This window comes from Pelobates fuscus, chromosome 5, assembly GCF_036172605.1.
Source record: "Pelobates fuscus isolate aPelFus1 chromosome 5, aPelFus1.pri, whole genome shotgun sequence".
Classification (NCBI taxonomy): Eukaryota; Metazoa; Chordata; class Amphibia; order Anura; family Pelobatidae; genus Pelobates; species Pelobates fuscus.
The window spans coordinates 309,242,429-309,267,165 of record NC_086321.1 but is presented as its reverse complement, the minus strand read 5'-3'; the positions used below and the strand labels follow the sequence as shown (position 1 = coordinate 309,267,165).

The 24,737-nt window shown below is 39.4% G+C and overlaps 1 protein-coding gene across 2 annotated transcripts in view; it reads left to right on the top strand.

Moving 5' to 3' along the window:
* Window positions 1–24,737, top strand: part of GAK (cyclin G associated kinase) — a 621,278-nt gene that overhangs the window by 196,609 nt on the left and 399,932 nt on the right. For both annotated transcript variants that reach the window (XM_063455510.1, XM_063455509.1), the window contains exon 14: window positions 3,865–3,987. In XM_063455510.1, coding sequence (XP_063311580.1) covers window positions 3,865–3,987 — 123 coding nt within the window. The remainder of the gene's footprint in view (window positions 1–3,864; window positions 3,988–24,737) is intronic.

Below are 24,737 nucleotides of genomic sequence, written 5' to 3'. Positions count from 1 at the left end.
ATATATCCCCAGATAGCTCAGGTCTGAGTGCACATTATTAGGTGAATGACACTCAGACCACACAAATACAGTTTAATCGCCATGGAGCCAAAGTCTTTAATTCCACGAACAGGCTCCATGGCAGGCTATCTGGGTACTTCCACATAGATTGGGATATGAATTCAAAGTCCCAAATGCTCCGCCGTTCGGTTCTTGATAGAATCTACCAAACGGCTGTGCAGAAAGGAAGGAATAAACCTTTCTGCACAGTAAAATTAATTGTTTAACTGCCGGTCCATAATCCAAAGGCAGCAGGCGGGCAACCAGGCTCCTCCAATGCAATGTGGCGAGATTGGTCTCGTCACAAATGTAATCTCCATACAGAATAAGCTCATAAGAAAGCAGACAATTAATATTTCTTGTTCAATCCATCAAGATGAACAGTTTGCAATGTTCTAATCCAGTATAGCTCCCGCAGTAGGAGCCTCTTTTTCCGATCACCCCTTCTGGGAAGGGGGCTAGTTTTATTAAAATCTAGGCAAAAAATAATGGGGGATTTCCATAGTGAGTAGCTCATTTAGTAGGTGGTTGTCCAGAGTAGGACCTGCCAAAGATGGGGTACATTGACGTTGTGGCAGACTTATGCAACATATGATCATATAATGCAACTAAACCTCCGTTGTTTTTTGCCTAGATTAGGCTGTTTAGTAGATAAGGGAGTGCACTGGATTTTCATTTTTACTGTACTTAGTGGCCCCCAGCAGCACCCCACTTAGGCATTTTCAGGTGAGTGCAGCCAGCACCTTGTTTTCCCAGCGAAATAGTACTTGTCTTCCCACTTAAAGCCATGCAGGTGCCAGAGTGATTGATGAATTTTGTGATGTCTGTTTTATCTGATAGCTTGTATGACATTGTCTATTCTTGCGTATTGTAAAGAGGAATCCTCGGATGGTATCAGTGCATTTAAGCAAGGTGTCGTGGAAGAGTGAGGTGCTGAAAAATCAATGATGAGTCTTTTTTTTATTTTATTTTTTTATTATTCAACTTCCCTGTCGCCTATGCCCAAAGGGTTCGTTCTCCAGGAGGTGAAAGGTGGGGTTGTAAATGGCCCAATCATGAAACTGTCAATTTCTTTATAGAGGAGTTCCTGTAGACTACTAGGGTCAGTGAGTGCTGACTGTAGGTTGGGGCATTCCAGAATTCCTGTGGGGAGTGCAACGAAACCTGTATGAAACACATTAGAGAAACCAGATGTGAGAAATTCTACCAGATCTAAAGAAGGATAATTAGACAGGTAACGTTGCAAATTAGGTATGCTTATTGGTGTAGACGATCTTTTAGGGTACAATCTGTTGGGCACGTTGTTTTAGCATGTGCTCTGTAACAAAGTGAGCACACATGAAGGAGTCTGCAAGCACTGTAACTACAACCTCCAGCATTGAAGTTGTTACAGACTTGAACCTTGCCAAAAAAAAACCGATCGGCCTGCCTAGTTTTACTCCCAATTTTCTTTGGGCCATGTTGGGTTGAAACTCAGGGTTTGCATTGCTAGTGGAGGGGATTGCTACGTTGCTGGGACACAAGTTAACAGTATGAGCTGCTGAGGAACATATTGCGCATGAAGGTGTTTTGAGAAAATGTGTACAAAATTATTCTGTGTCTAACTGACCCCAGTCGGTAGGTGTATTATATTGGGCCAGTGACGCAGCAGATCGAGATGCAAAGGACTCGTGGTAGTCATAAAAGGCATAGCCTCCATATTTATACTCTAAGTCTATTAACTTATATGAATATAAATCAAGTTCCTCTCTACTGAGGGGAAAAGCAGAACAAATTACATCTCTGAAAAGGCCGAAAGCCAGGACAAATTCAGGGATATTTCATTTCTGTTCAGTCTGGGGTCTCTAGATTTCTTAACTACTGACAAGTCATCGAACGTGTAAGATCGGTTATCAGTTACGTCTTGAAAAGCTATGAGTAGAGAAGCCAGAATAATGTCTTTTAATGTTTTGTGGAATTAGATGTATTGGCTTGATTATATTGGTACTTTTAGCGGGTAGAAGGTTAGCGTTACCTCCTGCGTTCGGCTCTGGCTTGACTATAGGTACTGTAGTCTCCGGAATGGTTGATCTGTTATTTGATTCCAAATTATCCAACCTGTTCTTTATTGTGGCTACAGAAGACACTAGGGAGGCCATCATGTTGTGCAGTTCTGACAGACTATTTTGACTATTGTATTCAGTACTAAGGCCGGGTCTTTCATTATCCTCATTTGAATTTAATAGGCAAAGTTTGGCTTTCCTGGCTGTGGCCGGGAAGGGAATATTTTTTTATTTTTATTTTTTTTTATTCTTTATTTTTCGTTGTGCAAGTGATAACAATGCATCTTACACTGCCACAACGGCATATGCAAGTACAGTTTTGACACAATTGTACATATATATGACAGTTTGGTCTCGGCACCATTTTTATATTAGGGAATATTTTTCTTTTTGAGTTCGTCAGTAATTTTAGGTATTGTCCAGGATCTATAGCTGGACACTGGGCTGGCCAGTACGGTTTGCCTTGTCTGTGAGCCTGGTCTTGTCGGGTGCTGGTAACCGACAGGTCATCTCCTTGTATGGAAGCGTTAGACATGCTATGGGTGTGAGGCAGATAACTTAGTTGATATGGTATCCGTGTGGATATGAAGTAACCCAGTTTACTAGTTTAGTGCCCTAAGGCAAAATTCCAGACCCTATAGTGTTAAAACCACCATCTAGCCCCCCTAGGCCCCTCATGTCTCCATAAATATAGCAAAATCTTACTGTATTCAAGCCTGAAGCTGTAAATCTGCATGCTGTTTGCCTCAGAAAAACAAGCAGTCTGCTGACATCATCAGAAGTGGTAGCCTGATCTAATCACAGTACTTCCCCACAGGACTGACTGAGACTGACAAAGAGGCAGATCAGAGGGTGGATACATTGAATATGTGGATGGATTTTAGGCAGCCATGACCCAGGAAGGATCTCTAACAACTATCTGAGGAGTGGCCAGTGAAGTTATCACTAGGCTGTAATGTAAACACTGCATTTTCTCTGAAAAGACAGTGTTTACAGCAAAAAGCCTTAATGATTCTACTCACCAGAACAAATTCAATAAGCTGTAGTTGTTCTGGTGACTGTAGTGTCCCTTTAATTTACATGATATCATAACCATACGTTCCTCTAAATGTGCCGTACACAAATATATAAATATATATATATATATATATATATATATATATATATATATATATATATGTATATATATATATGTATATGTATATATATATATGTATATGTATATATATATATGTATATATATATGTATATATATGTATATATATATATATATGTATATATATGTATGTATATATATATATGTATATATATGTATATATATATGTATATATATATGTATATATATATGTATATATATATATATGTGTATATATATATATATATATATGTATATGTATATATATATATGTATATATATATATATGTATATATGTATATATATATGTATATATATATATATATGTATATATGTGTGTGTGTGTGTGTAATATATACAATGTGTATCTCTGTGTACTGTTAAATATAAATAAATTATTGTACAGGCTATTAGGTGGTGTGAAGTAAATTTTAGTTTTGGCTGGTCGCTTAAATACTGACTTTTTTTGCTATCTAAAATGTTAAGACTTATATATTTTATTGCTTGTATAAAATACTTTGTTCATAAATGTGCATCCGCTTCTCAATTTCTTATCAGATGATAAGCACATCCAAAGCGGAGTATAAGCCAGCCTTGAAGTTGTCTTTGAAATGTAAAATAATTGCATTGGTGCTTTTCATAATGCAGGTGTCAGAGTGCGGCTGGCAAGGAAGGCGTGCTCCCAATCTAATGAACTTGTACAGCATCTGCAAAAATATGCACATTTGGTTGAAACAAGATCAGAAAAACGTCTGCATTGTACATTGCCTGGTAAGTTATTTTCACCAATGTTTGTATAGTTTAAATTGTGATAAATCTAAAGAATGTTGAATTTATCGGAAAATGAGTTACACATAAGCAATAACTTATTTGGTAAGAATAATTTTTAAGTGTACCTAGTATTTGACTGTTTTCTCATTTTTCTCTTTATAATTTTAAAGCATTTGGTTAAACCAAAAATTTCCAGTTACATACTTACGTAGCTGAAAAGAGACTTGCATCCATCAAGTTGAGCTTTCCTCACATTTGCTTATTGCTGTTGATCCATAAGAATGCAAAAAAAAACAGTTTGAGGGACTTCTAATTTTGCAACAAACTAGGAAAAAAAATCCTTCTTGACCCCAGAATGGCCGTCAGATCTATCTTTGGATCAAGCAGTTATTACCCTACATTGAAAGATTATATCCTTGAATATTCTGTTTTTGCAAGTATGCATCTAGTTGCGGTTTGAACATCTGTATGGACTCTGATAAAACCACTTCTTCAGGCTGAGAAGTCCACATCCTGATTGTTCTTACAGTAAAAAAAAAACACAAAACTTTGCCTTAGATGAAATCTTCTTTCTTCCTGTCTAAACACATGACCTTGTGTCCTATGTAAAGTCCGGTTTGTGAATAGATTTCCACTCAATGGTTTGCATTGGCCCCGAATAGATTTGTATAATGTTATCATATCCCCTCTCAGGCGACGTTTTTTTATACTAAATAGGTTTACATTTGTTAACCTTTCTTCATAGCTGATATGTTCCATTCCTTTTATTAATTTTGTAGCCCACCTCTGCACTTTTTCTTATGCCATAATATCCTTCTTTAGAACAGGTGCCCAAAATTGCACAGCATATTCAATATGTGGTCTTACCAGTGATTTATAAAAAAAAAGGGGAAAATTATATTCTCATCCTCAGAATGAATGCCCTTTTTTCATGCATGGCCTTACTGGCCTTAGCCACTGCTGATAGACATTGCACATTATTGCATAGTTTGTCTATAACAATTCTCAAGTCCTTCTTGTGTGTTGTTATTCCTTATTCGCTTACATTAACCCCTTAAGGACAAGCTTCAGAAGCTTGTCTTTCACTTAATGACAACGGCATTTTTTGCTGTTTGCGTTCAACTGCAATTTACATTTTACTAATTTATTGCACCAACACATATTATATACCGTTTTTTAAATGACAGGGCTTTAATTTGATGTAACATATATTTACATAAACGCTTATTTATTATAAAAAAAATACAGAAAAAATGAAAAAAAAATGAAAAAAGTTGTTTTTTTACAGTTTTTGCAATAATAATGTGTGCACAATTAGTGCAGGTTAAGGAAAGTAATTAAGAATACATTTATTTAGTTGTTCTGATTTACAGAATATATAATGTGTCTGGGATTTTAAGTTTTTTTTTGCTAGTTACAAGTCACAAAGCACAAGGAGTAAAATACACTTTAAATGTGGAGCAATTTTAGAATTTGGTATGTTTGTCGTGTAAGCTTAATAGCCATAAAACAAAACAAAATTGCCACACAAAAGTATATATTTATATATAGTAGACACCACAGGCTATTTACCGAAGGTTGTTTTGACACTTTCTACGTAGCCATTTCACCGCCAACCTCTGCTAAATATTGGAGTAAAATTGTGTTTTTTGGGGGGTTTTGGCACACGCACATATATCAAAGAACTTCTGATGTGTATTTTGTATAGTTCGTGTGTGCTATTCCTGTACAAAGTTTTTATTTTGTGTTCAGTTACATCTGCTGAGTAAAATGACACCCCCATTGTATGTCTTTGGCACTATTTTGTGAAGCTACAGTGCCATATAGGAGACCTGTCCTTTTCAGTATTCACAGTCGAATTTTGAGAGACTGATTTAATGAGCCTATGCTTTCATTTGGGGTATTGTAACGGACCGTTTCACTTACAAGAGGATAAAACCCAGTTTAGGCGATAATCCCCTTTTCCATAGACAGGCACAGCTACTGCAGAACATCAGAACTCACGAGCTGGATACGAAATACACTCCGAACTGGAACAGCTGAACAAGAAAAGCATACAATCGGCTTACACTCTTGGCAGTCAGCTTACAATCCAATCCCCCCCAAGAACGAGACGACACTTCATTTTGAGGGTTAAGCAGGAACTCTGGACTGGGACACCCAGTCTGGCTTTTATTACAAACAAGTACATACAGGACACTCCCAGGGGGAGGATGAATTTAACCAATCACATGGATGTACCTCCCACACATTTCCTCCCCTTAGATTAGCACTTAACATAATTATACCGTACACCCTTTTCCCCAATTCCTGGATGTACCCCAAATACACATGCTACACCTCCAAAACAGGTATCCCCTGATAGCCCTTATTCAGGGGGACAACATATCCAAGAATCAGGTCATTCGGATGAATGGTTCGGGAGATATGAGGTTCCAAAGATTTGACCGACCGCATGGGTAAAGTATCCGAAAACAGTTCCATGCATTTTGGCCCTGCGGTCGGTCACAAACAAGGGAATGAAAACAGACGAATTGCCTGTGTTATAGAGCCTGGAGAGGGTTTGAATGAATTCCCTTGTTTGTGGGGTTCTTTCTACCGAACGGCGGGTCATTCGGTAGTTTCTATACGAATTTCTGGAAGTATGGAGGTCTCAGCGGTGTTTGCCTAGTCAAGTGTCCGATTTTAGTTCCAGACACTCGACGGCAAAACACCGCTGTTCGGTAGTTTAAGATGGCCGCCGCCACGTGTTTGTTTCCCGAATGGCGGCCACCCAGAGGACAAAGACCACACTACACTGATTGCCAATTACCCGTTTGCAACATTGTTGCAAACTGTAATTGGAGGCACACTTAGTCCTGGGTGGTCTGGTTGTTCGGTAGTTTCACTCAATATAATGAATGGAGTGATTCTACCGAACAATCAGATGAATGCTGCATACATATCACCCAGGTTAAACTTAACACATGAATACATATACAATATTACAGGCAGTGCACTAGAATATGCTTCACAGTCTTAAAGGGACAGTAGTCCCAAAAGTCCCAATCTGTTCATAGATGATTTTAAAGGGCCGGTAGCAGCAATATAAATCATTACATGCCCAAATATAGTTTTTATAGAGCAATATGTCCAGGGGCCGTAGTCGCAGGGCAGGAGGCTAGCAACCAGGCCTCTCCAGTTCACAGTGGCGAAGCTGGTTTCGCCACAGGTATTATAGTAGTTTGACTGTTCAAAAAAAAAAAAACCACAATGGCCTACCATTTGTAAAAGTAGACACTCCAGGGTATCTCATTTGGTGCATATTGTGCCTTAACATGCCCCCATTTTTTCACCAACATATGCCAAAGTATGTGGTAAATAATTTTGGGCATTTTTTTACATACAGATTGCATTTTTGCTGGGCATTTTGTATATTTCGGATGTGCCACTAAGTTCAAAACCCCCAAATTATGCTCAGCTAAGTCTTCTGAGTAAAATTACATCCCCAATGAATGTCTTTGGCACTATTTTGTGAAGCTACAGTGCCATATAGGAGACCAAGCCATATCCGTTTTTACCGAACTTTGAATTTTGACGCTGGGCCTATGTGCAATTTCCAAGCATCTTCACAGGTTTTAAATTCAAACTACCCCATAAAGGCCTACCATTTTTTAAAGAAAACATGCCAGGGTATTTCAAAAGGCATATTTTGAACCTTAGCGTGGGATCATTTTTCCGCTAGCTTGTACCAGGTGTAGTGGTAATAAGCGTTTTTTCTGCCTTTTTGACACACAAAGTGAGTTTGCACAGTATATTTTGCAAACCTTATGTGTGCTACCACTGTATAATACTTCATATGTTGCTCAGCTATGTCGTCTGAGTACAGCAATACCCCCGTATGTACCTTTGCCAGGTATATATGTGGATGTTGAAGGGGCACATTTGAGACGCAGCCATTCAGTTTTTTTCTAACTTTGAAGTTTTACGCTGTGTCCATGTTCCAATTTGGAGTAGTTTAGATGGTTGGTTATTGAAACTTCCCCACAAACACATACTATTTATTGAAGAATACACCCTGGGGTAATATAAAAGGCATATTTTGAACCTTGGCGTGGGATAATTCTTTCTCTAGTTTGTTCCAGGTATAGTGGTAATGAGCGTTTTTAAATGTATTTTTTTACTTTTTAAAACTTTTTTTACTTTTTAAAACTATTTTTTAAACTTTTGTTTGCTTATTATTTTTTTTAAGTTTCCTAAACTTTCTTAAAACTTTTTTACAGATTTAACATTTTTCTAAGCTTTTTTTTTACCGTTAACCCCTAACTAGCAGTAAGCAGCACTAACAGTACATTCCCCATTTTCCCATAACTCCCACCCACCCCAGCTAGCAAAATATTTAATTATACAATATTTAAATTCGTTAATTAAATAAATTGAACCCCTGAGGGTAAAAAAATAAATAGAAGTTAATCGTCAGGGGTTTAAAAAAAATTAGATTGCAGTATAATACTGTGATCTGTATTTTGATCACTGTAGGCAGTGATCGACTGGCAGGGAAGGGGTTACCGTATATACTCGAGTATAAGCCGACCCGAATATAAGCCGAGGCCCCTAATTTTACCCCAAAAAACTGGGAAAACTTATTGACTCGAGTATAAGACTAGGGTGGGAAATGCAGCAGCTACTGGTAAATTTCTAAATAAAATTAGATCCTAAAAAAACTATATTAATTGAATATTTATTTACAGTGTGTGTATATAATGAATGCAGTGTGCGCGTATGAGTGCAGTGCGTGTGTGTATGAGTGCAGTGTGTGTGCGTATATATTAATTGAATATTTATTTCCAGTGTGTGTATATATAATGAGTGCAGTGTGTGTGTGAGTGCAGTGTGTGTGTGAGTGCAGTGTGTGTGTGAGTGCAGTGTGTGTGTGAGTGCAGTGTGTGTGTGAGTGCAGTGTGTGTGTGAGTGCAGTGTGTGTGTGAGTGCAGTGTGTGTGTGTGAGTGCAGTGTGTGTGTGTGAGTGCAGTGTGTGTGTGTGAGTGCAGTGTGTGTGTGTGTGAGTGCAGTGTGTGTGTGTGTGAGTGCAGTGTGTGTGTGTGTGAGTGCAGTGTGTGTGTGTGTGAGTGCAGTGTGTGTGTGTGTGAGTGCAGTGTGTGTGTGTGTGAGTGCAGTGTGTGTGTGAGTGCAGTGTGTGTATATGAATGAAGTGTGAGTGTGTGTGATGCAGTGTGTGTTTGTGTATGTGTTGGTGGGGGTGGGGGTGGGCATTTAATATATTATTAATTATTATTTTTTTTATTTTTATATTCTTATTTTTTATAGTATTATTTATTATTTAATTATTATTTTTTTTATTTTTTTATATTATTTTTTTTTTTTGTATTATTATTTATTATTATTATTATTTTTTTAATTATATTTTTTTTTCGTCCCCCCTCCCTGCTTGATACATGGCAGGGAGGGGGGCTCCTTCCCTGGTGATCCAGTGTCATTGGTAGTTCAGTGGGGGGGGGGGAGCGTGGGGCTGGCAGAGCTGTACTTACCTTTCCTGCAGCTCCTGTCAGCTCCCTCCTCCTCCGCGCGGTCTGTGCAGCTCCCTCTGTCAGCTCCCAGTGTAAGTTTCGCGAGAGCCGCACTATGACCCCGCGGCTCTCGCGAGACTTACACTGGGAGCTGACCGAGGTGCTGAACGGACGGCGCGGAGGAGGAGGGAGCTGACAGGAGCTGCAGGAAAGGTAAGTACAGCTCTGCCAGCACCCCACTCTCCCCCGGTCTGTATTATGGCAATGCAAATTGCCATAATACAGACTATGACTCGAGTATAAGCCGAGTTGGGGTTTTTCAGCACAAAAAATGTGCTGAAAAACTCGGCTTATACTCTAGTATATACGGTAACAGATCATAGTAAAATGTAATCCCTGCCAATTGATCACTGTAGTCGGTGATCAATTGGCAGGGAAGGGGTTAATTTTTCATTAAACTAGGTAAAGGGGGGTGGGATTTTAATTTAACTTTATTTATTTATTTTTTACATGGGGCAGGATCAGTGAAGATCCGTCTCCCTGCATTTCACAGTGAACCCGGAAGTGCAGGGAGGTGGAAGGTAAGTATACACAGCACATGTGCTCGCTCTGACATGCTGTCAGAGAGGGCACATGTGCTGGGACAGCGCAAGTCGGTGCTCCCGGTCTGCCTCTAATACAAAGGCAGACCGGAGCACCATTAACCCCGCGATCGCCGCGATTGCGGCGATCTGGGGTTAATTTTAACGGGTGACAGACGAGGTCCGTCACTCATTGTTGAGGGTTTCCCCTGAGTGACGGACCTTGTCTGTCACTCGTCGTTAAGGACTGAGCCAAATATACACGTTGTGATCAAAACAAAACGTAAACAAAAACTTGAATTTGCGCTATATGTCTGTTCAGGCGTAATTCTCCTCTCTCATATTATGTGCACCCACACTTATATATAATTTATTTCAGGGTAAACAGGGCTTTCATTTAACATCAAATATTTAGGTATACAACATAATTTAATGTGAATAAAATATAAAAAAATGGGAGAAAATAACAATTAAAAAAAATATTTAGTTCTACGTGACATTCTAACTGTGAATGTTACAATACTGTTTGCTTTTACTGCAATAAAATACACATATTTGTATTCAGCGCTGTCTCACGTGTAAAACAGTACCCCATATGTACAGATTTTATGGGGTTGTGGGAAGTTACAGGGTCAAATATAGCATGTTACATTTTAAAGTTTTTTTTTTTTTTTTTTTTACTTTGAAATTCGCCAGATTGGTTATGTTGCCTTTGAGACCATATGGTAGCCCAGGAATGAGAATTACCCCCATGATGGCATACCATTTGCAAAATTAGACAACCCAAGGTATTGCAAATGGGGTATGTCCAGTCTTTTTATTTGCCACTTGGTCACAAACACTGGCCAAATTTAGTGGTAATATTTGTTTGTGTGTGAAAAATGCAAAAAAAAAAATAATAATTTGAACGCCAATTTTGGCCAGTGTTTGTGACTAAGTGGCTACTAAAAAATAATTTAAATGTGAAAAAAACTGAAACACAAGCCTTATATTTGACTCTGTAACTTTTGAAAACGCCATAAAACCTGTACATACGGGGTACTGTTATACTCAGGAGACCTGGCTGAACACAAATATTAGTGTTTCAAAACAGTAAAATGTATCACAACAATTATATCGTCCGTGTAAGTGCCATTTGTGTGTGAATTTTTTTTAAAAAAATCACTTTCATTGACAATATCATCGTTGTAATAAGTTTTACTGTTTTGAAACACTAATATTTGTGTTCAGCGAGGCCTTCCGAGTAAAACAGTAACCCCTCCATGTACAGATTTTATGGTGTCTTGGAAAGTTACAGGGTTAAATATAGTGCTATCAAATTAAATCCCCTGGATTTTCGGCCTGGGTTGTCAGGCAGGTCCCGCAAATTGTGATTAATAAAATGACCTAATTATGTAAAATTATTAGATAAATTACATAGTTACATAGCTGAAAAGAGACTTGCGTCCATCAAGTTAAGCCTTCATCACATATGTTTTTTGCTGTTGATCCAAAAGAAGGCAAACAAAAAAAAAAAAGTTTGAAGCACTTCCAATTTTGCAACAAGCTAGGAAAAAAAATCCTTCTTGACCCCAGAATGGCAGTCAGATTTATCCTTGGATCAAGCAGTTATTACCCTACATTGAAATATTATATCCTTGAATATTCTGTTTTTGCAAGTATGCATCTAGTAGCTGTTTGAACATCTGTATGGACTCTGATAAAACCACTTCTTCAGGCCGAGAATTCCACATCCTGATTGTTCTTACAGTATAAAAAAAAAAAAAACCTTTCCTTTGCATTAGACAAAATCTTCTTTCTTCTAGTCTAAATGCATGACCTTGTGTCCTATGTAAAGTCTGGTTTGTGAATAGATTTCCACACAATGGTTTGTATTGTCCTCAAATATATTTGTATAATGTTATCATATGCCCTCTCAGGCGACGTTTTTCTAAACTTAATTGGTTTAAAATTGTTAACCTTTCTTCATAGCTGATATGTTCCATTCCTTTTATTAATTTTGAAGCCCGCCTCTGCACTTTTTCTAGTGCCATAATATTCTTCTTTAGAACAGGTGCCCAAAATTGCACAGCATATTCAATGTGTGGTCTTACCAGTGATTTATAAAGAGGCAAAATGATATTCTCGTCCCGAGAATGAATGCCCTTTTCATGCATGACAATACCCTACTGGCCTTGGCCACTGCTGATTGACATTGCACATTGTTGCATAGTTTGTTGTCTATAACACTTCCCAAGTCCTTTTCGTGTGTTGTTATCCCTAATTCGCTTCCATTAAGGGTATACGTTGCTTGTGTATTCTTTACGCCGAAGTGTATAACTTTGCATTTTTCAACATTAAATTTCATCTGCCATTTGAGTCCTCCAGTCTATCTAAATCCCTCTGCAGCAAAGTAATATCTTGCTCACATTGTATTATTTTACAAAGTTTTGTGTCATCTGCAAACACTGGAACATGACTTTCAATGCTGTCTTCAAGATCATTTATTAACATGTTAAATAGAAGGGGTCCCAGAACAGACCCCTGAGGGACACCACTTGCCACCTCTGTCCAGCTTGAAAATTTACCATTAACGACAACTCTTTGTATTCTGTTTTTAAGCCAATGTTCTACCCAAGAACAAGCATTTTCATCTAGATCGATTTCCTTGAGTTTGAACACTAATCTATTGTGTGGAACTGTATCAAATGCCTTGGCAAATTCCAAATAGATCACATCCACTGCAACACCCTGATCTACACTTCTGCTTACTTCTTGGTAGAATGCAACCACGTTAGTTTGTGCTTCATAAAACATGCTGTTTTTTTTTTGCTGATAACCATGTTCTTCTCAAGGAATTCTTGAGCATTTATCCCTTAATAACCTTTCATCTATTTTCCCAGCCACAAAGGTTAAGCTCACATGTCTATAATTTCCAGGCAAATTTATAACTCATTTTTTGCTATTCTAGTAATACTTAGCAGTTGTTTAACAATGCAAACTCTATTTTGATACCAAGAAACTAAATTTCTTGCAGATGGGCCTAGTGTGTATGCTATGCTAAATGTCTGATAATTGATGAAATAGCTTTATGTTCTGGCATTGTTTATATCTGCTTTGTTGCATGAATGGGATGATTTTCATATCCAGTGCCATCCTTTATACAGTAAATTTACCAATCCGGTTAATAAGTATTATTGGTAAAGGTACATATTTATTAGGTGTATAGGCTCCACCTGGAGTTGCACACTACAATAATTTTCACCATAATTCATTTTGGTTGTTTTGTGGGGGGGGGGCGGGGGAGAGGGAAACAGTTGAATTAATTAACTTCCCCATCCCAAACAGAAGCAGGCGCTCGTATAGTTTCACCGGTGTCCGGTGTCGTGGAATGGCCACCTCAGAGTTCCAGACACTCGATGACTCGATGAGGAAGTCGTGCTGCCTGCTTTCATGCAAGAAGATAGGTGCCCTTTTCTCCAACATGTGGCGTTCGGTTTTACGAATGGCAGCCACACAAAGAGAGCACTGAATTCTTGTGGTTTGTTTGAACTTAATGAGCCAGGGGGGTGGTAGGTGTTCGGTACTTAGTCTCCTCGAATGGTAGCAGAATAGGGGAATCAAATATTAAGGAAATGTCTGAACGGAGTAGGAGAATGACTCTGGGGAAAGCAAAATAGGGGTTTTGTCACAAGGCGGACACACTTTAAAGATCTAAAATGCTATAGCTTTCTTCATGTGATTCCTTTCCCATGTATATGCTCTAAATTTGGGTCGGTAAATCCCAATAAATAGTTTTTTATCACTTGTCCTTTTACAGAGAAAAAAAAATGTTTCAAGGCAGATTGATCCCACCCATAAGGGCAGTCTAGAACCGAAATGACGGCAAGTTCTCTCTTCACGGGAGATACAGCAACCCTGGACAATGATTTCATCCTTCTTTGGGCCTCATCAGCTCAGGCACAGTGAGCATGGGGTCCACATGTGGATTACCTTTTTAACTTGGGGAGATCCAAGTCCAAGTTTAACAATAAATGAGCCAAATTACACCATAATACAGGAACAATAGGTAGACGAGGAACCTACTCAAACAAGCTTACCATCTAGATTAGAGAGAACCAGTTCCAAGGCACATCAGGTTGATCTCACCTGTAATGGCAGTCCAGAACCAAAATGCCAGCAAGATCTCTCCAAACTAGAGATGCTGCAATCCCGGCAGTCAGTCAAAATGGTTTTGAGACCTGAGTGGGTATTTACCAAAAGACAATTTACCAAGTTCATCTAAGCTTTTGTTCCTTCTCAGAGTTCTTCTATTCTGTTTTATTGAAATGCATAGGCTTGGCTCTCCTCGAGTTGGAAGGGCTAATCAATACGTGGATTCCGTGCTTACAGAGGAGTATCCGGTACACATCGCTGACGAGGCCAAAATAAATGTCTGGGCCTGCCATATCTCTCATGTAGAGGAATCTTTCCAACATTATGGCTCTGAAATGCTCTTATGGGTGGACTTAGTCTGACCTGCCTTGGAACTGGTATTCTCTCCACCCATTGCAAAGCGCTGCAGAATTTGATGGCGCTGTATAAATATCATAATACCAATAATAATAATTCTCTGTAATGGCACAAGTAAGCAAAAAGCTATTTTGAGATCCAAGCAAGGATTTACCCAAGGGCAAGCTACCAAGTTCCTCTAAGCTTTTGTCCATTCTCATAGTTCTAATATTCTCTGTTCTCTCATACATATTACTTTTATGTTGCCCATAAGCACCACATAAAATATCCATATATTCATATCACATTGCTTTGAGACACATAAGAGTACACTCACACAGTGAGGTGAAGCCCGCAAAAGGGAGCTGATATGCAGCATCTGCTTGAGCACAATGGATACAGTAGGATACATTTACATAATAATTTTCATAATCTTTGGGGGGGGGGGAGGAAACTATTCAAGGGAAATATAGCTCATTGATATCACTGACTGTAATCAGTCACATGAACTGAAGTTCCTTAGATGACAAAATGTTGCAGTAAAAGGTTAAGGACACTGCGAGGGAGAATATAATTTATGTTGAGCAGCAGTAGTCACACAATCTGTTTTGCAGAACTACAACTGGCAAAGCATTGTGTGAGTTGCAGTTCACCTACTGGGTATCTGCATTTTGTCCATCCCTGGGATAAAGAGTGTAGAGGGTAATAAAATAGACACTCCCTTATTTCCTTCTCTGTAAGATGTGAAGTTAGTACTAAACCAGTTGAAAAGGATATGCATCACTTGACATTTTTCTTTTTTATTTACTTTTTTTTTTAAACCAGTAAGGAAATACTTTTAAACAAGTATACAGACCTAAATAAAGCAAGAAAGGCTTTCAAAAATGGGTAATGTTTATAAACTGCATTATTGGACACGTCTCTTGCCTAGGGGAGTTTCTTCAACCCCACCCTTACTTACCCATCTCGTTTTTAGACCACTGACAGAAACAAGGCATCATTGTGCAGCAGTAGGAGATAGAAACCTGACAGTAAAACCTGCTATGCATGATCACATTGATCAGATTCTGTCTCTTCTCCCTCTCAAGATCTCTAAACATTGCAATATTCTGACAGACTGCACAAATGTAAATCTGTCAAGGCATGCCCAATGCACTTTTCCAGCATTCCTCGGGATAGAACACAGGTAGATATAAAAATAAATACATTTAACTGCTTTTTTTTCCAGCTGTAACGAACATGTCTAGTACTTCCGTTTGCACTCTCCCGAACTCCAGCAAGGTTGTGCAAGTTATAGCTCTTCGTCGTTCGTATACCCAAACATCAGTCGATATTTGGTGAAGGGTACACCAGGAATGTTTTATTATGGTCAGTTTGCCCACTTTTATACACAGACCCCCAGCATGGGGTCACAAGCAAAAACATATGTAAAACACGCCCAGGTGTGTCTGTGTCTGGAAGATAATAGAGTGTATTATTAGAGTGCCTTAATGATCTCCCAGGCACTAGAGGTACAGTGAATAAAACATAAAAGACCTCAAAACATACACCATATTAATCAGACATGCTACCTCCAATTACGTCCATATTAATATTCACTGATAGTCTGCATAATCTACCCTACTAAAACTAACCACCCAAAAAAAAAAAAAAAAACATAGTGAATAAAAAAACGTGCTGTGCTAAATAAAAGCAAAGTAAAGTGATTCAACACGTGGTTCTTCGCTACTAGAGTGCCTTTTTTCGGGGCGCACCAAAACGCGTGTCTGATCACTTTACTTTGCACATTTTTGATTCACTATGGTTTTTTTAGATAGTTTTAGTAGAGGAGATTATGCAAACTAACTATCAGTGAATAGGAATATGGATGTAATTGGAGGGAGCATGTCTGATTGATGGGGGGTCTAAAGGGATTTCTAGTAGAAATAGAAAATGAATCCAGGCACTCCAAATGGATTCCAAGAAAAAAGGCAGTTTATTGGAACCAGCAGCTACAAAGCTTGGTAGCTGCTGGTTCCAATAAACTGCCTTTTTCTTGGAATTCATTTGGAGTGCCTGGATTCATTTTCTATTTCTACTATTATATTTGGTCCACTTTGGTACTGGGACATATCCAGTTAAGCACCCTGGATTCCTTGGCAAGGGGTGGAGTGCACTTCCATCAATTTTCTACATTTAAAGGGATTTCTAAGCTGACTATATCATGGCTTCCTGGCAGCATCAAGCCTTCCACTTCTTCTATCATTCTTAGTGAGCGACATGCTAGCTGCATCTCTATTTAGCTAGCTTTTACAAGGCTCTTACATGATTCTCTCAAGGTGCCATCTATATACATACAGCAGTGTGCACTGGCATATCGGCATATTTATGAACGTTAGATTTAACAGCTCATTCATGATAGTGGTTTTTGACCCTAAAGGCTTCCTCTTATAAAACACATGTGATTTACTGCAAATAATAATTGGATCAGTCTATGTAATCTTTTTATGTGACAGTTGATATGTTACACTTCCTCACTGGATATATTGTATATAACACAGTCTACCTATAATAGTGGCACTTCCTTACAGGGCTTTACATTGCCTTTAATTATAGCCACAATACGGTTAATGGTACTGGATAAAAATCACCTTGTATATGTAGCAGTTCAGGATGTTATACTGCTCCATTATATACATTGTATTCAACACAGTCCATTTTCAATAATGGCATTTGTTTTTTTTTAGGGCTATATATTGCTTCTAATTATGGCCACTAGAGGTCAACTGCTCTTTTAATTCATTTAATTGTTTTTTTATGTAGTTGTTAAGGATATTATACATTCTCATTCAACATACTGTACTTGTACCACATACTGTACCACAATTTGTAGGACTGTGTATTACCTTGTATTATAGCCTAATAAGTCAAACTGTAGCGGTTATATAGGATTCCTGTGGGTTTATCTATGTCCACCCCTCTAATTATTTTTCAACATCCCATCCAGTCTACCTCAGAGTCTCTCTCTCTCCCTTCTTGGTCTAAATATAGAGCTTATATTTCTTTATAACTCTCTTAATGGGTGTATGTTATGTTTTCTTTGCAGAGATTTATTAAAATGTATTTTTTTTTTTTTTTCAAATTTGAATTTTATTGAAATATTTTTCATTTGTCTCAAAAAGTAAGGGGTACAGAAAGGAAAAAAAGGAACAGGGGAACAAAAAAGGGGGTGATCACGGATCCATAGGATTTTATACAATTGCACATTGCACATTATACACATTACATTTTTTTTTTTTTTTGTATATTGCACATGATGTGCCACATATTATATTACAACCTAGGAGTAGCATTTCATGGTGTACCGTGTGGAAATTCCTACACTGTAGCTCACCTAAAGGTAGGCCTCATCCCTATCGCCTGTTTACTCGGCGTGTGTGGTGATCCATTGCTGCCAGCTATAATGAGCATTCCTTATTTGTTTGGTTGTTTGTGCTGACATTAGCTCCTATTTTAAAAACTTTCAAATATTTTGATGCAACAGTGGTAAGGGTGGGCATGTGTTTTGTTTCCAATGAGTAGCAATGAGGCTACGTGTAGCCATTATTATTATTGCTAACAGTTGTTTATCAGGCTGGGGGATATCTTCAGGCATTAAGAGAAAGAGGCATACCTTCGGTGTTAGTCTCAGTGTCTGAGAACAAATCTTGCTCCACACTGCCTTAATCTCTTCCCAAAGGGGGATAATAAGAGTACAATCCCATCAAATTTGGGACATGGTGCCATTGTCCTGGGCGCATCTCCAACACCGATCCGAGGAGCCCGGGTAAATTCTATGAAGCCTATCCGGTGTCAGATACCACCTAAATATTAGCTTCTTATGGGCTTCTATATGGGAGTAGCAGGAAGTTATTCCTTTTAACGCCATTAATGATTTTAACCATTGGTCATCAGTAAAATTTAAGTGAAGTTTTTTTTCCCATTGGGATTTGAATTTAAAGTCCGGGGCAGGGAGTTGTTCGTGTAGTGCTGAATAACCTATAGATAGTGTTTGGTTTTTAATTGGAGTTCTGTGGCATCTGTCATACAGTATGAGTAGGTTTTTACTGGGGGCTTGCACCCTTTCCACATTCTTTATTACTTTATCTTCTACTATGCTTTTTAATTGCAGATAGGGGAAGATATAGGAGGGAGGTAGTTTATGGGTGGATTGTAATTCCGGGAATGGTATGATGCCATCTCGTCTGCATAGGTCAATAATACGTAGGGCTCCCAAATCTCTCCATTTATTTAGCGATAGCCAGGGTGAGATCGATTTGAGCGTTGTTAGTGGAGCCCAGGGTAAAAATTTGTGTTCAGTCTTGCTATTCCGGTGTAGGTAATCCCATGCTTGGACTGAAAATTTAGATAGTGGTAATAGGGAGCGTGTATTGTCTCTGAGACACTTGGGGGTCCACATATGGTCCGTTACCAAACCATTCGGGTTATACTCATTTTCTAAGCCTACCCATTGTATCGTAAGTTTGGGGGCATGGAGTTTAACTGCTGTCTCCAGTATAGCCGCCCTCTGGTAGTGTAAAATATTGGGGACTCCAAGTCCACCGTCTTTTACTGGGGTCTGTAGCAGGGACATTGGCAACCTTGGCTTTTTCTGTTCCCATATATACATTGTGATTATGCGTTGTATATGTTTGCTCAGAGTAGGTGACAGCGGGATCGGTAACATCCGAAACACATATAACAGTTTCGGGAGTACTACCATTTTAACCGCGTTTATTCTCCCTAACCATGAAAGCATAACTCCTTTCCATTTATGAAGTAGCTGTTTACACATTAGCGGCAGGGTAGATAGGTTATGTGTGATTATTCCTCTAAAGGTAGATGTTATTTTAATACCCAAGTATGTAATGTGTGTGTGCCTCCAGTCAAAGGAGAATCTCTCTTTTAGTGTTTGCACCGTGTGCGATGTAAGTCGTAATGGCAATGTTTGTGTCTTATTCTGATTCAATCTATAGTATGAGATTGCACTGTATTCGTCTAAGATGCGCATGAGGTGGGGGAGCGATTGTGTCGGATTGGACAGGGATATCAGGACGTCGTCTGCGAACATAGATAGTTTGTATTCTTTCTGAGATATATGTATCCCTGTAACTTCTCTGCTGTTTCATATTTTGTATGCTAAAGGCTCCAATGATAACACAAACAATAGGGGCGATAAGGGGCAGCCTTGGCGGGTGCCATTCGTTATTGGAAAAGGTGTTGATAAAAAACCTGCGTTCGACACTCTAGCTGTGGGGTTGGAGTATAAAAGCAGTAGGGAATCCAAATTTTTCTAGGACTTGTGTCATGTAGCACCAGTTTAGTCTGACGAAGGCCTTCTCCGCGTCCAGCGCCAAGAGAAGGCCCTCCATGTTTCTTGATTCCATATGGGAAAGAACATTCAGGATTTTCCTCGTATTGTCCGAACCTTGCCTATTTTTTACAAATCCTGATTGGTCGTTGTGTACGATCCGCGTCAAGATACCGTATATACTAGAGTATAAGCCGACCCGAATATAAGCCGAGGCCCCTAATTTTACCCCCAAAAACTGGGAAAACTTATTGACTCGAGTATAAGACTAGGGTGGAAAATGCAGCAGCTACTGGTAAATTTCTAAATAAAATTAGATCCTAAAAAAAGTTATATTAACTGAATATTTATTTACAGTGTGTGTGTGTATGAATGCTGTGTGTATATGAATGCTGTGTGTGTGTGAATGCAGTGTGTATATAATGAATGGAGTGCAGTGTGTGTATAATGAGTGCAGTGTGTGTATAATGAATGCAGTGCAGTGTGTGTATGAGTGCAGTGTGTATATAATGAATGCAGTGTGTATGTATGAGTGCAGTGTGTATATAATGAATGCAGTGTGTATGTATGAATGCAGTGTGTGTATGAATGCAGTGTGTATATAGTGAATGGAGTGTGTGTGTATGAGTGCAGTGTGTATGCAGTGTGTATATAATGAATGCAGTGCAGTGTGTGAGTGCAGTGTGTATATAATGAATGCAGTGCAGTGTGTGAGTGCAGTGTGTATATAATGAATGCAGTGCAGTGTGTGAGTGCAGTGTGTATATAATGAATGCAGTGCAGTGTGTGTATGAGTGCAGTGTGTATATAATGAATGCAGTGCAGTGTGTATATAATGAATGCAGTGCAGTGTGTATATAATGAATGCAGTACAGTGTGTGTATGAGTGCAGTGTGTATGCAGTGTGTGTATATAATGAGTGCAGTGTGTGTATGAGTTTGTGTATGAATGCAGGGTGTGAGTGCAGATCATTGGTGGGGGTGGGCATTTTATTAATTATTGTAATATATATTTTTTAATGTTATTATTTTTTTTTTATTATTATTATTATTATTTTTTTTTTTCGTCCCCCCTCCCTGCTTGTTAGCTGGCCAGGGAGGGGGGCTCTCACTCCCTGGTGGTCCAGTGGATGGGCTGTAGGAGCGGGGCTGTCAGGAAGCTGTAACTTACCTTCACCGCAGCTCCTGTCAGCTCCCTTCTCTCTCCTCCGTCCGTGCAGCTCCCAGGTCAGCTTCCTCTGCAACTCTCGCGGCCGCGCGGAGCGTTGCCACGGTAACCCGTGGCAATGCTCTGACCCCGCGGTCTCTCGAGAGTTGCAGAGGAAGCTGACCTGGGAGCTGCACGCACCGGAGGAGAGAGAAGGGAGCTGACAGGAGCTGCGGTGAAGGTAAGTTACAGCTTCCTGACAGCCCCCGGTCCTTGTCTGTATTATGGCAATGAAAATTGCCATAATACAGACAACTGACTCGAGTATAAGACGAGTGAGTGTTTTTCAGCACAAAAAAATGTGCTGAAAAACTCGTCTTATACTCGAATATATACGGTAGGTTTCATTCTTTCAGCTAGGATTTTAGCATACATTTTTGTGTCACAATTTAGAAGCGATATGGGTCTAAAGTTTTGACATAGTGTGGGTGGTTTACCCGGTTTCGGCAGTGTAGAAACGTGGGCCTGTAACATCTCAGGTGGCATGTTGCCTGTGAGAAAACAATGGTTCAGGAGTTTTGTGAGAGAGGGGGTGAGATTCTTAGAGAAAGTTTGGTAATAAATATTAGGGAGGCCGTCTGGGCCTGGTGATTTATGTGCTGGCAATTGGCCGATCACTTTTAACAGTTCTGTCTCGGTGATCGGTTGTAGGAGAAGATCAATTTCCGTCTGTTAACGTAGGGATGTGGACCGAGGCCAAGAATTCTTGTATTTGGGTCGCAGATGGGGTATGTGTGTTAGTGTCCTCTCGGAGATTGTATAGTTTTTTATAATATTGTGCAAATTCGTCCACAATATGTTGGGGGTTGGTCACTTTGCAATTGTTTGAGGATAGGAGCCATGCTACTCGGGAGTTGGCCGTGCGTGCCTTTAGCTTGGACGCCAGTACGGAACCAGATCTGTTCCCATGGGCAAAACATTTATATTTACATCTCTGCAGTATATAATTGGTTTTGTCTAAATCAATTTCGTGTAGTTTATGTTGGAGTTTCCTCAGTTCACTATATTGTTTCAATGTAGGGCTTGTTTTGTTGGCATGTGTGAGGGTTGTTATGTCTTTGATAAGGTTATTATACGTCTCTTCCCTTTTCTTTTTTGCGCGACTTGCATGTTTGATAAATAGCCCTCTGACTGCCTTATGAGCTTGCCAAATCATATCTATGGAGGAGTGTTGAGTATTGTTGAGTTCGAAATAGGAATCAAGATCTTCCCTGATTTGGGTTATTGCGTGGGGATCTTTCAGGAGCGTTTCATTAAGACGCCATGTACCCCGTCCTATATTGGAAAATTTATCTTGTATTGATATGGTGATGGGAACATGGTCAGACCATGTTATAATTCCTATGTGTGCTGCTTGTATGTTCGGTGTTGTGGATGCGTGAATCAGGAATCGATCAATACGTGAGTATGAGTTGTGTACATGGGAATGGAACGTGTAGTCTTTATCCGAGGGATGCGAAAAAAGAAGTGTAGACCTAGGACCAAAGGACCTGGAAACACTAGGTGAGATATAGATCTCAATTGTCTGTTAAAAATATCATTTTAATCGGTATACATAGTCATGAACACACAAAAAAAGATAATGAAAAAAAGTGCTAAAAATAAATCACCCACTCTGGAAGGGAGATCTAAGGAGCTCAGGGAGCTATAGGGGGAGTTCGTATAGGAGTATACAGCTGTAATCACCAGAACACTCTGTCAGCCGGGAATATTCCGTGCTGCCTCTAAATAGAGGGTTGGTAGTGGTGATGGTGCCTACACTTTATTAAAAGGGACACCTAACTCCTAGTAAAGACACAGAGCCTACCCATAGTAAACATTGGTTAGTAATTGCAGACAAATCCTCCATGCACGCTCCCTATTAAAGGGGTAGAGACAATCAGGTCTCCGTGGTGACTGTGAGAGTACTGCTTACAACAGTGTTATAAAGTAGCTCATGTGACGTACTAGGTATAGTTCAGTATACTGTCGATACCGTAGAAACACACTCGGTTCGTAACCGCAGAGCAAACGTCAGTATAATATAATCAACCTTTAAGTGGGAACAAATGTGCCTCTCATAGAGGCTATACTGAGGAGTACTTGGATAGAACAGTGTTCCCAGGTTACCAAAAACAGCAAATAGGTATGATACCACAGGTCCCCAGTATTAGGTAGGCAAGGGGAGTAATCAATTTAAGAGTTTAGGGTTTGTCCAGTACTAAACAGTTCGTACCGATAATGCCTTTGAGTCACTCCGTTAATTGGAAGCTAGCAAGAAATGAGGAGGCCTATGTGCCGCAAGGGGTTAATGCTAGAGGCTCCTGTAATAATCAATTGCGCTTCAGGATACAAACTCATAACTAGATAACAACTGCACATACCCTCTTTACCCTCGTACGGTACCCCCATCAAGCCCAGTGCTGGCTAGACTATGTACTCAAATAGTAACCAGGGTGTCGATTGTCTCACACTGTCTACCTGTCGATTGTCTCACACTGTCTACCTGTCAGATAGTCGGTGAAAATTCAACCAGGATACTCGACAAAACGTCCCCTATGAATCACTCCATACAGGCTCCAACTCTTACTTCCCTAACTAAACACCTCAAACATCGTGTAGAAAAAATTAAATTAAAGTGCTGTGGTTATAAAAACATTATCTGCCTGCCTAACGCGTTTCGGCGCTACAGAAAGCGCCTTTCTCAAAGGCTGTAAACGGGCAACTGCTCGTACTTAGGTTTAAATATGTATCGCGGTTTCTATTTGGCCAATCAGAAATGGACGTAGGCGGCGCTTAGGTTGTGTGTGCCCCTAGTTCATTGGATCGTGAGTGAGCCGTCAATCATAATGGCTCTCGCCAATCGGAGCGGGTCGAGGGCGGTGCTAGATGCCGATTCAGAGACGCATGCGTATTGTGTTCTCATGGCATCAGCTGAAGTCCTCAAAGAGCTCCGGTGATTAGTTCACATTGTTAGTGACAACTTAAAAACATGTACGGCTGGTACGATGTTTAGCCCCTTATATAGAGTAGACATCCAATATCACTAGGACCGACTATTGGATGGTCGGTCCCACATATTAAAAGGTCACTATATATTTTGTAGGCTTGGGTACCCTCCAAAATACGAACAGTTTCTAGTGAAACCAATGGTTGTTGAGTACTCTATAATTAGAGAGGTGTAATGTCGCTAACATCATTTATATGGTTGCTGAGTGGCCAAGTTCTGGTATTCACCGCTTATTTTTGGTTCATGAGATGACATATTAGTGTTATGATGAATACAGATATACTGTATATTAACAGACAAGAAATGCAAGTCCATTGAGGGAATGAAATTCTAAAAAAGCATAGAAAGCATATTTTGATATACCTTCTTATAATTTGTTATTCTTTTTCAAGTTATGAAAGGGGTGAAGGTGAAGCCTTCATTGAGGCCATTAGGGGACAGGGTATTAAGTGTCTCAATCCAGAAACATTCTCTCCTCTTGAGGATTAAGTCAAGGTCCCCCCCTCTTTTGCCCACATTGACCTTTTCAACCCCTGCAAATTTAAAACATCTGGAGGTGTCACTATGGTGTGTTCTAGCGTGTCTGGCTACGGGAGTGTCTCTCTCTGATGAAACCGAGTGGACATGTTCCATCATACGTCTCTTGAAAGGGCGTATAGTTTTCCCTA